At 43.2% G+C, this 10,681-nt stretch overlaps 1 protein-coding gene across 1 annotated transcript in view; it reads left to right on the forward strand.

The window, feature by feature from the left end:
- SLIT2 (slit guidance ligand 2) overlaps positions 1-9,517 on the forward strand; it is a 344,584-nt gene extending 335,067 nt beyond the window's left edge. Inside the window, exons 33-36 of the mRNA XM_023515340.1 lie at positions 2,131-2,285; positions 6,953-7,241; positions 7,485-7,696; positions 9,116-9,517. Of these exons, the coding sequence (XP_023371108.1) occupies positions 2,131-2,285; positions 6,953-7,241; positions 7,485-7,696; positions 9,116-9,357 (898 nt within the window). The 3' untranslated portion in view covers positions 9,358-9,517. The remainder of the gene's footprint in view (positions 1-2,130; positions 2,286-6,952; positions 7,242-7,484; positions 7,697-9,115) is intronic.
- Positions 9,518-10,681: the final 1,164 nt, after the last annotated feature.

The following is a 10,681-nucleotide window of genomic DNA, read 5'->3' on the forward strand; positions in this document are numbered from 1 at the left end:
TATCTGTCATTTAACATGGATGTGCTTTGCTTTTTTGCATTTATTTTATTTTATTTTGAGATAGGGTCTTACTCTCTTGCCCAGGCTGGAGTGTAATGGCCCAATCATACCTCTCTGTAACCATGAACTCTTGGATTCAAGCAATCCTCCTGCCTCAGCCTCCCATGTAATTGGACAAAAGGGACAACAGGCACACACCATCACAAACAGCTCTTGGGGGTCGGGTGGGGTCTCACTATGTTGCCCAGGCTGGTCTCGAACCTCTGGACTCAAGCGATCCTTCTGCCTTAAACTCCAAAACTGCAGGGATTATAGGTGTAAATTCACTACATCCAGCCTATGACATGCATTTTTTTTTTAAAGTTATTACAGGCAGACCTTAAATTAACCGTAGAAAGAAGAACTACACATTAGCATCTACTAAAGAGAAAGGTGAAGCTTATTAGTAACCAAATAACTTTTCTAAATAAAGCAGGACCAGGATTCAAGTTCAAGTTTATCTGACTCCAAAATCTGTATGTTTAGCCACTAGCTGATAATACTACACAGCACATCTCCTTAGGAGAGACTTAGAATTAAAACCACTAGCAATTGCTTTGCAACTTTATTTAGAAGTGATGTCCTAGCCCGTTCTTTCCCCTGCTGACTTTAATGGTAAGTGTTAGCACAATTCAATGTGTAGAAGGTAAAAATGTTGATCAATATAGTGAACATTTTTAAAGTTGATGTCCAAGACAGACATACAAAGATCCTGCACACATGGACTTCCCAAACAACTTAAGCCAAGAAAACGTCAGATATTTTCACGTTCAGATTGTTCTCAAGTCAAAAAACTTTATATTCTCTAAGAGCACACAATGGAATCTGATCAGACTCCAGCACTGAGAACAAGGCAGAAATCTTAGCACATGTTTCTGTCATTTTCAAGCTTGACCTTTTTTGCAAATTTAAAGATTAGTGCCTGGAAATTTAGGAAATTATTTCATTTAGGGAATAACAGGTATTCACTTTAAGAATAATCTAGCATATGCTCCATATTTCGATGCTGGAAACTTTGTGCAGTCTTTCCGGTCAATATCCCACTATGTGAGGTCTTCAATAATCACTGTTTATTTTTTGACTGCAACTTCAATTGTGCCATATTTTCCTGTCTAGTGAAAGGTAAGCGTACTGTGGACACTTGTGCATCGATAACACATCACTGCATATTGATCCCAGTTTTCCTTTATCCGGTTTCACTGATCCTATCTTCTTTCTTGCCTGCTGGAACAACACCGTGGTTAGGTTTGCAACTACACTTTAAAACCACACAGCACGTATTTGCTAACTGTACTCTGCTTCATTTTATTTCTCAATGTTCATTTTTCATTCACCTCGGTTTCTTAATCTTTTTTTGTGCATTTTATGAATTTCAATAAGCCCCTTGAAGGACTTTAGAAGCCTGCAGGAATAATTGTTAGACCTGGCCCTTTAAAGTTTTAGAGAAGAAACTAGAAAACTCCTGACATTGCCAGATTTTCTAGATACGACGAGGTGTCTCCAGGGAGCACAGGCTTGCGCACCCCTCTGAAAAATCCACAGAAAGGAAGACTGATTGTCAATTAACAGATCAGAAAATGCAGAGATCCCACCAAGTTGATTCTTTTTATATTTGTGTGTCTGTTTGATTCTGATAAGTCCTAATACGCGATGTTACAAGAGCAAAAAAGCCAGGGACCCACTACCATTGGTTTCTCTAGAGTATGTTTGGAACAGGGGTAGGGTTCCTTTTCAATACTATTTGGAGAAACAGTCTCTTTGTAAATGGAACTTTTTTGGCTTTAAAAGCAAATGCATAAATTATCCTTTGTAATTTCTGCATACTGAGGGAATATGGCTGGATAATAATGAAATGGACCTCATTTCCTTTTCTCCCCATGAGAGGACAAAGGTATTCAATGCCTGGGAAGCTGAAATTGATTGCATCTCCTTAAAAATACATTTTAAAACGAAATCAACTACTGTTCTTTATTTTCACTGATGTTTAATGAGTGTCTTTTCCCACGGAGTGCTTCCTGAAGTTTGTATTAATATTTTAACTCTTTCCATTTAATGAAAAGAAGACTCAGCTGAGCTGTTTTTCCCTTGTAGTGTGGAGACAATCAATGATGGGAACTTCCACATTGTGGAACTTCTCGCCCTGGACCAGAGTCTCTCTTTGTCTGTGGACGGAGGGAGCCCCAAAGTCATCACCAACTTGTCCAAGCAGTCCACTCTGAATTTTGACTCTCCCCTGTATGTAGGAGGTAAGCTTTCTTTTCCTCCAGATTCAGTGGGTCCCCAAACTCTCTGATTCTCATCGTGAACTACTTCTTAGGTATGGATCCCTCGTGCATCGTTGTTGAGCACTGATCCACAGTGATCAAGCATTGAAAGATGGACAGCAAGGTGGAACATCAGGAGTGTCATGGGGTCATTTTGTAATCCTGACTCTGGGGCTGGGATAGAGAGGAACATTGATTAATATTCCCTTTGTGTCTGTCATGCCAGGGGGCGTGTACATCGTATCATTTAACCTTATATGGTTTATAGAAAAAGAAAGTAGATTAAAGGACAAATCACAGATTGAAGGAAATCATGAAACAAGCTTAATATAAACCAGGGAGGGAATGGCCTCTCCTCAGTTCCCTTAAGGAGGCAAACCCCAGCAGCTCCACCAAACATAACCATGCCGGAGTTTCTGCGCTGCAGTTGCTACTTCATGTGCATGATAGGATAATTACCAATTAAATCCAATTAATTTAGTGTATAAATTACATTGAGGTAACAGGAAGTAATTCCATTAAGCTAAAAGCTCAAGGTGAATAAACAGGAAAGATCTACAAAGGTGGGTTAGGTCTTGGCTTGATGAAGATTCTGGACTTGACTTTTAAGCAACTACAAGGAAGATGAACAAAGAGATGAGGCATGGAAGGATGAGCAAAGTGTAAAGGAGCCCCGAGAAAAGAACCCATAAAGGAGAGAGCACCCACTTTTCCTCTGTCTGGAGGAGGAATTATAGACCAGAGGCATGGAATTTTTAAATCTGGGCAAAAAAATAAGAGAACAGGTAATACTGAATTGTGATGCTTTGAATTAAATTATATTGAATTAAGTTTAATTGAATGATAAAACTAACTCATTTTAGAAGATTAAAAACATTAAAGCTTCTGAAGAGGTCCATGTGCCTGACTTCTTCACGATGGCGGGTATTTTTATGAAGTTCACATCATTCCCTACTAAATAATAACTTCAGGAGGCTACTTCATCATCATCACCCTCAAGTCTTCTCTGCAGGCGTTTTGGGGAATTGGCCTCTCAGTCCAGAGCACTTCTATTTTTAATAATTTCAGCAGCAGAAAATCTTAACACTTTGATCATTTAGCATTTTTTAGAAACAGTTGAGCGTCTTTGGTTCAATTCTTTAAATATTTGTTGAGCACCTACAGAAATCTGAAAACTAGTTTAATGGGCTTATAAAGTACACAAAGCTATAAAGAAATTCCCCTTTCTGATCCCAGGGAAGTGGGGAATGCAGACTGATCCTCAGGTAACTGTAATGCACCGTGATTCAAGGTTTGCGTATTGAGTCTTCTCTGCCAAGAGACTGGCCTAATTGCTTCATAGGAATCACAACCATGAGACTCATTAAAAACAAAAGCCTCTCATTCTTACCTGTACTCTAGTTAACAGGGTTGCTTTGGGATGAGTGAAGCAAGTCAGACATATATCTGTGATTTGAGAGAAAAGAAATTATATTTATTGAGCACATGATATGTGCCCAACACCATGCTCCTTTTATGGTCTTAATCCTGGGAAACCTTAGGAAATAAGTATTATTTTTTGTTTTACAGTCTCCGAGGGACAGCTTCCAGGACCTAATATAACTCACCCAAGTTCACTCTTTCGTAATAGATACCTCATTTAAGTAGAGGTCTGTCTGACTCCTAAGCCACCTACATGGCCACTCCTTTCTTACCATAAAGCAGAAATGGGACCAATCTACGCTTTGTGGCTTTTGTTCTTTATTTCTAGATTTGTCCTTCACTTGATTTTATTCTACTTTCATTAGGAGCCAGTTTATTGACTCTTTAAAAAAAAAAACCCTTTAGAATGTAATGCTAAAACCCTTTAAAAAAAAATACAGGATGGGATTGGTTAGGTCAGAACATCTTCAAAAAAGGGGGGAGAAAATATTAAATTCCAAAATGTGAAGTGCTAATCTTCCAAGGACAGAGGGCCCCAAGGAACCCAGATGGCACCTCTGTCCACCCAGCCTGAAGGGAACCTGCCAGGGAACCCACTGGGCTCACTCGTCTCCATGGTGATTCAGGTTTAAAACATACAAGAAACCTTGGAGACCACAGCCTTGAATGCTACATGGCAAAGGGTTGAGAAGCTGAGTAAGGAAAGGAGAAGGAAGGAAACAAGTCCAGTTTAGAAACAGGCACAATTCTCTAGGAAGACTTGCCAGGTGCTGCCCCCTATCGCCTTGGAGGTTCTCCTGCAGAGGCCTCTGGCAGAACCGAGAGGCAGCTTAACCCACCGTTGGGTTATCAACTACCCAAGATGCAGGCTTCACTTAACATGACGTTAGCCATATTTTTCTGAATAACAGTCAAACCAGAACCTTTATTACTTAACAGACAAAAATTAAATAAGACCTACACAAAGATATTCAGCCACACATCACAAACCCCTTCCTAGTGCTGCTATAGGTCAAGAGACATCAGTCTTCAGATTGGTTGTATTGTTGCCATTTTGAAGCATGTAGAGCTTAAAGCTGTGAACCGTCTACTAAGGTATCTATTGATCAACTGATTGATTGAATTCTGCATGTTCAATAAGAAGTTCGTGGCACAGGGGAAAGGCAAAAAAAAAAAAAAAAAAATCCTGGATCTACTTCTGTTTCTCAATTAAGACACAGCTCCCCAGCCAAGCACATGAAAGGTTGACTCAGAAATGTTCTTGATGTCGTGATATCCTATTGGAAGTCAAATACATGTCTGATCTCTAAACATTTTCTTTTACAAATTAGTCAAAGCTGGGCCTTTTGTAATCGTTAGCTTTGGGACTGGAAGGAGCACATTTCCTAATTGTTTCTCTCTGCCGTCGAGCTTTGCCAACCTGGTTAGTCCTGACACGTGCACATATGTGGATTGTGCCTTCATCAAAATCTGCTATTTTAAAAAGAGTTGGGAGAGAAGTTTATTTTTAACCTCTGAAGAAAGAATCACTAATGTGCGGTCACTGAGTCGTCACATTCTTGATGAATGCCTGTGATTGCATTAGGAAGACCTAGCCTATCATGAGGAATTTGCTGTCACTGGTCCTCTCCTGGAAATGTCAATTTCAGCCTTATGACTCTACCCCAGAGAGAAGCCAGGTTTCTGCGCAGACAGAGGGAGGTAAACTAAAGGCCCCTACTCATGGATCTTTTAAGCCAAGACACTTATTTTATAGCAAAGTAGCAAAGCGTGGCCAGGGACCACCTGGGTCAGAATCCTCTGAGCTGCCTGTTGACATTTAGGTTTTCCCACTCCCCTTACAGAATCTCAGGATAGGGGAAGAGTAGGTTCTGGGAGCTGCCTTTGAATACGCGTTTCTGGTGGTTCTTGCATATGACAAGCTTGGGAAACATCTGCTCTGGCCCATTTGCTCACTCAGGTTCGAAATGAGTAAACTCAACCCAGAGGGAAGACCTGACTGGCCCCAGTGCGCAAAGACCTACAACAAAGACCTGACCGGAACCCGTCGGGTTTCTGCACTTTGGTTCCTGATGGACACACATGGGGCTGCTTCTGACACAAAGTGGGAAGGTGGCACAAGGCAGGGCCCAGAGAGTGCTGAGGTTCTTGGTCTTGGTCCGCCAACCCCTAGGAGAGTGAGAGACTGGGTCTCTCTCCCAGACTTGAACCTCCAGCCAGCAGCTCCGAGTCCAGGCACAGTCAGTGGGGGAAAGTCACCCTGTGGCTCCAAGGCCTCCAGTTCCCTCCTTCATCCCGCAATGACCTAGTGCCTCAGTTGTTAGTGCCTAGACCGCAGTTGTTAATGCCTCCTGCAGGACGTAGGCCAGGAACTATTTCAGGGTCTGGCTTAGGCCATGGAAAGTTTCCTCAGCATTGCCAAAATGAGGGTTACCAGATGACTGTCACTAGTGTAATGTATATTTCCAAAGATTGCACTGTGTTTTTAACAGAATTTCTTTTGTGATCTTGATTTCCTTGGACTGTGAAGGCTTCACTCTCAGTTCCTAATGATGCAAATGAGGTGCTGTGCTGGTCAGAATCAGGGCAAGTCTTGCAGGCACCAACATCACTGAACTCAGGGACTTTGCCAGTGATGAGCTGGATTTGTTGCTAACTTAGAATTCAGCAGGGACAGGGTGAATGGGAGCCCCTGCTCCCACCTGCCTGCTCTAGCCTGAATTTGCTGGGTCACATTGAGCCTGTGACCTGAGTTATCTTGCCCCTGGCCCCTCATCTTCAAGATAAGGGGAAAAAACAGAAAAGGGGATTTGAAACAGAGCTTCGTGAAGCTCTAGGCTGCCATGGATGTGGGACTAAAGGCAGGAGGGAGACATAGAAAGGAAGGAAGTGCCAACCCCCCCCATCTTGTTTGTGAGGTCTATAGCTCTGCCTCTATGTTTTATGTATTTGTGTCCAGGTAAAACTTTGTTTGAAACAAATTTTAACAATTAATGGTTGACCACCGATGAACTAGGCACTTTATTCTGGTTTATTCTAGCTACTTTTGGAGTATCTTCCAAAAAAACAAAATCAAAACACACCTTTCTTCTCTACTCAACACCCCCTCCCCGCCTACCCAGATATCCTGACTTAGTAGGTGTAGGATGAGACTCCAAAGCATCAGGTAGCATGTGGCTGAGGAGCCCCCAGAGAGCCTGAGCTCTGATGTGCTTCCCCCCACCCAGGCATGCCCGGGAAGAACAACGTGGCATCTCTGCGCCAGGCATCCGGGCAGAACGGCACCAGCTTCCATGGCTGCATCCGGAACCTTTACATCAACAGTGAGCTGCAGGACTTCCGCAAGGTGCCCATGCAAACAGGCATTCTGCCTGGCTGTGAGCCATGCCATAAGAAGGTGTGTGCCCATGGCACGTGCCAGCCCAGCAGCCAGGCAAGCTTCACCTGCGAGTGCCAGGAAGGATGGACGGGGCCCCTCTGTGACCAGCAAACCAATGACCCCTGTCTTGGGAATAAGTAAGTTCGTGCTGCTTGGTGTTTGAACACACACCCTCAAAGCAAAACCCAAGAAAGGAAGAAAAACAGGCGGGTGGAAGGTGGGAAGGGTGGAGAGGGAGAGAGCAAGGGAAGGATAGAAAGAATTTAGCCCAGTAGCGCTCGGTCCTCACATTTCCTCAGTCATCCTCCGTTCTTATCTCACCTTCATGCGTTCTGACCTCTCCCAAACGCATCCCACGCCTGTGTCCTTCCTTCCCGTAGATGCGTGCATGGCACCTGCCTGCCCATCAATGCGTTCTCCTACAGCTGTAAGTGCCTGGAGGGCCATGGGGGTGTCCTCTGTGATGAAGAGGAAGCCCTGTTCAACCCCTGCCAGGCCATCAGGTGTAAGCACGGGAAGTGCAGGCTCTCGGGACTTGGGCAGCCCTACTGTGAATGCAGCAGCGGATACACGGGGGACAGCTGTGATCGAGGTAAGCCAGACTTGGCATCTCCCTCTTTGGGCCAAGCAAGAGGGGCCTCCCATCTTTGAAAAGAGCACAGCAGGGCAGGGTGGCTCACACCTGTAATCCTAGCACTCTGGAAGGCCCAGGTGGATGGATTGCTTGAGCTCAGGAGTTCAAGACCACCCTGAGCAAGAGTGAGACCCTATGTCTACTAAAAATAGAAAAAACTGACCAGTCATGGTGGTGGGCACCTGTAGTCCCGGCTACTTGGGAGGCTGAGACAAGAGGATCACTTAAGCCCAAGAGTCTGAGGTTGCTGTGAGCTGTGATGCTATAGCACGTTATCCAGGGTGACAAAGTGAGACTTTGGCTCAAAAAGAAAAGAGACAGAGAAAGGGTTAAAAAAAAAACGGAGAAGAATAGCAGAGAGAACAGAATATCAGGTCTCTGCACTACCTGCATTTGCTGCTGCTGAGTTATTGTCAAGTGTTATGAAGGCACCAGATGGGAACTGTCCTCAACCTCTGTGCAGGATTTGACAGCAGCCATGCGGTGTCTTCTCACAAGTCGATCTGTTGTGACATCCTCCTTTTTACCTGATGTACAAGCATATTTACCTTAGTTGCTTCTTACCTTTCCCTGCTGTTCTCATCCATGTGTATTTATCATTCATCTTCGGGCACAGAGAAGGTGGAGCTATTCATTCTGCTGTGGTCTTAGTATAAACTTACCTTTGACCTCAAGATTGACTGATTTATCACAGCAAGTTATGCAGGTGAGAGGGACAGAAACTGGCTGATTCTTAGGCCGCCCTCCCCCGGCCCCTTTATCTGCGTGGTCAGAGCCGGCCCTGCCTCCAGCCAGCACCGATTTTGCGTTATGCCTCACAGAGGCAGGATGAGAGGGGCGTGCTCGTGGAAGCTTTTAGCAGATGTCTCCTTTTTGAACCACATGCTTCACACTCGGGTAATTTATGAAGCTAGTGGAATGTTACTTGTATGAAGTAACAGATTGGATAATATTAAACTCCAGGTCCAGTAAATTAAATTGCACATGCTCTCTGAAACTGCTCCCGATGGTAAACAAAACCAGCTGTTAGTAGTGTAAAAACAGAAGATGTGTATTTTTTCCCCTTTTTGCATGGAAGGAAAAGACTTAAGAATCCAGTTTTCTTGTCAGTGCAAAAGTACCGTATTTATTGTCTACCTGTATAGCATTCACATTGCTGAAGATAAAGACCCAGAAGAAGAACCTTTTAAAGAATATCAGGCCATGGCACCAGCCAATAAAATGCAGTGTACGTTACAAAGAGCCAATAAAATGCAGTGTACGTTACAAAGAGGGAGCAAAGACACGCCCTCCTGAATTGAGCCCTGGCTTCGTGGTCATTCTGCGTGTCTTCCAGAGACCGCCCTTAAAATGCTTGTGCTTTTTGTTCTTTTCTAGAAATCTCCTGTCGAGGGGAACGGGTAAGAGATTATTACCAAAAGCAGCAGGGCTATGCCGCCTGTCAAACAACCAAGAAGGTCTCCCGATTGGAGTGCAAAGGTGGGTGTGTGGGAGGGCAGTGCTGTGGACCTCTGAGGAGCAAGCGGCGGAAATATGCTTTTGAATGCACTGACGGGTCCTCTTTCGTGGACGAAGTTGAGAAGGTGGTCAAGTGTGGCTGCACAAGGTGTGCGTCCTAAACGCACCCCTGGGCTGCTCCGTCTTTGGAAAATGTTGTCTACTTCTTGACAGTGTTGGACTAACGAATGCTTCATAGTGGAAATATTTGAAATATATTGTAAAATATAGAACAGACTTATTTTTATTATAAAAATAAAGACTTTTTTTTTCTGCATTTGGGGAAAAAAAAAAAAAAGAAAAGAAATGCTTGAACTAAAGCTTCCCCCACACTGGAGAAGTTTGAAAAATCTCCACCTGCAGGCGTTACAACCACGATGGGAACCATTGCCGCAGGGATCCATCCTTGTGACATGCTGAAGACAAACAAAAGCACATACGTAGACACCAGGGTCAGACGAGCTACTGTGCACTGATGGGAAACTGCCCAGAGCGTAGAGCCCATGTCCCCTCCTCCCCATCAGTGACGGTCACTAGGACACACCAAGCACACGCGTGTGAATGAGGATGTAGGCAGGGCAAAGGAACTCCAGAATTCACAGGTTGAACAAAGAGATGAGAGATATTTTGTCCAAAGTATAAAGTGTCTTAAAGATCTGGGTTCCATTCATGACTGGAAGTGAAAAATAAATTTTATCTTCTTTTCAATGTCAGCATGTCAGCACAAGCAGCACATGGAAGTGTTTATCTACCGTTTTCCAGTATTAATGTTTTTGTAATATAAATGATAAAGGAGATAATAAAGAACCAATAGATTATTAATAAATAAACTAGTAATAATATGAATTTTTCTGGTTTCTATGAGTTCTAAACAGCCCTATACAGTATTCAGTTTCCATGAGAAATATTTATTGTATCAAAGTACGTTGTACTTAACATTTTAGGCCAACCTTATGCTGTTTCTCAATGCTTTAATATATATTAATTTATAATTATCCTGATATTTTTGTACATTTTTTCAAAGTTAAAAATCAGGATTTTTTTTTTTTAATTTTGGCAATAGTACTAACATAGGAATTTATCTTGGGATAAATGTGGGTTGGTCTGTTTGTCAACCTTGACATCCGATCACTGGTGTCACTGACCTACTGGCCTTCAGGAAACCTGCAGAGAGTATTCAAAGTCCAATAGAGGAAAACAAAAACCTGTGTCTGAGATGGTCATTGTACAGAAAGAAGTGACCCCTCTTCAACTTGTCCTCACAGAGAAGAAATGGTGTGTAGCAGTTGACACTAGAAAGTAGACCTTTTACCGATTAATATTTCCTTGACCTTTTTTTGCCCTTTTATTGGGGGGTGGGGAGAAAAAGACTGTCATGTCAAGAACTGTGATTTTTTTCCAACAATAAAACTCCTTTATTGCCTTCATGTCCCCATGTGAACATGT

The sequence above is a fragment of the Otolemur garnettii genome, unplaced genomic scaffold, assembly GCF_000181295.1.
Source record: "Otolemur garnettii isolate 467f Iridium unplaced genomic scaffold, OtoGar3 scaffold00069, whole genome shotgun sequence".
Taxonomy (NCBI): Eukaryota; Metazoa; Chordata; class Mammalia; order Primates; family Galagidae; genus Otolemur; species Otolemur garnettii.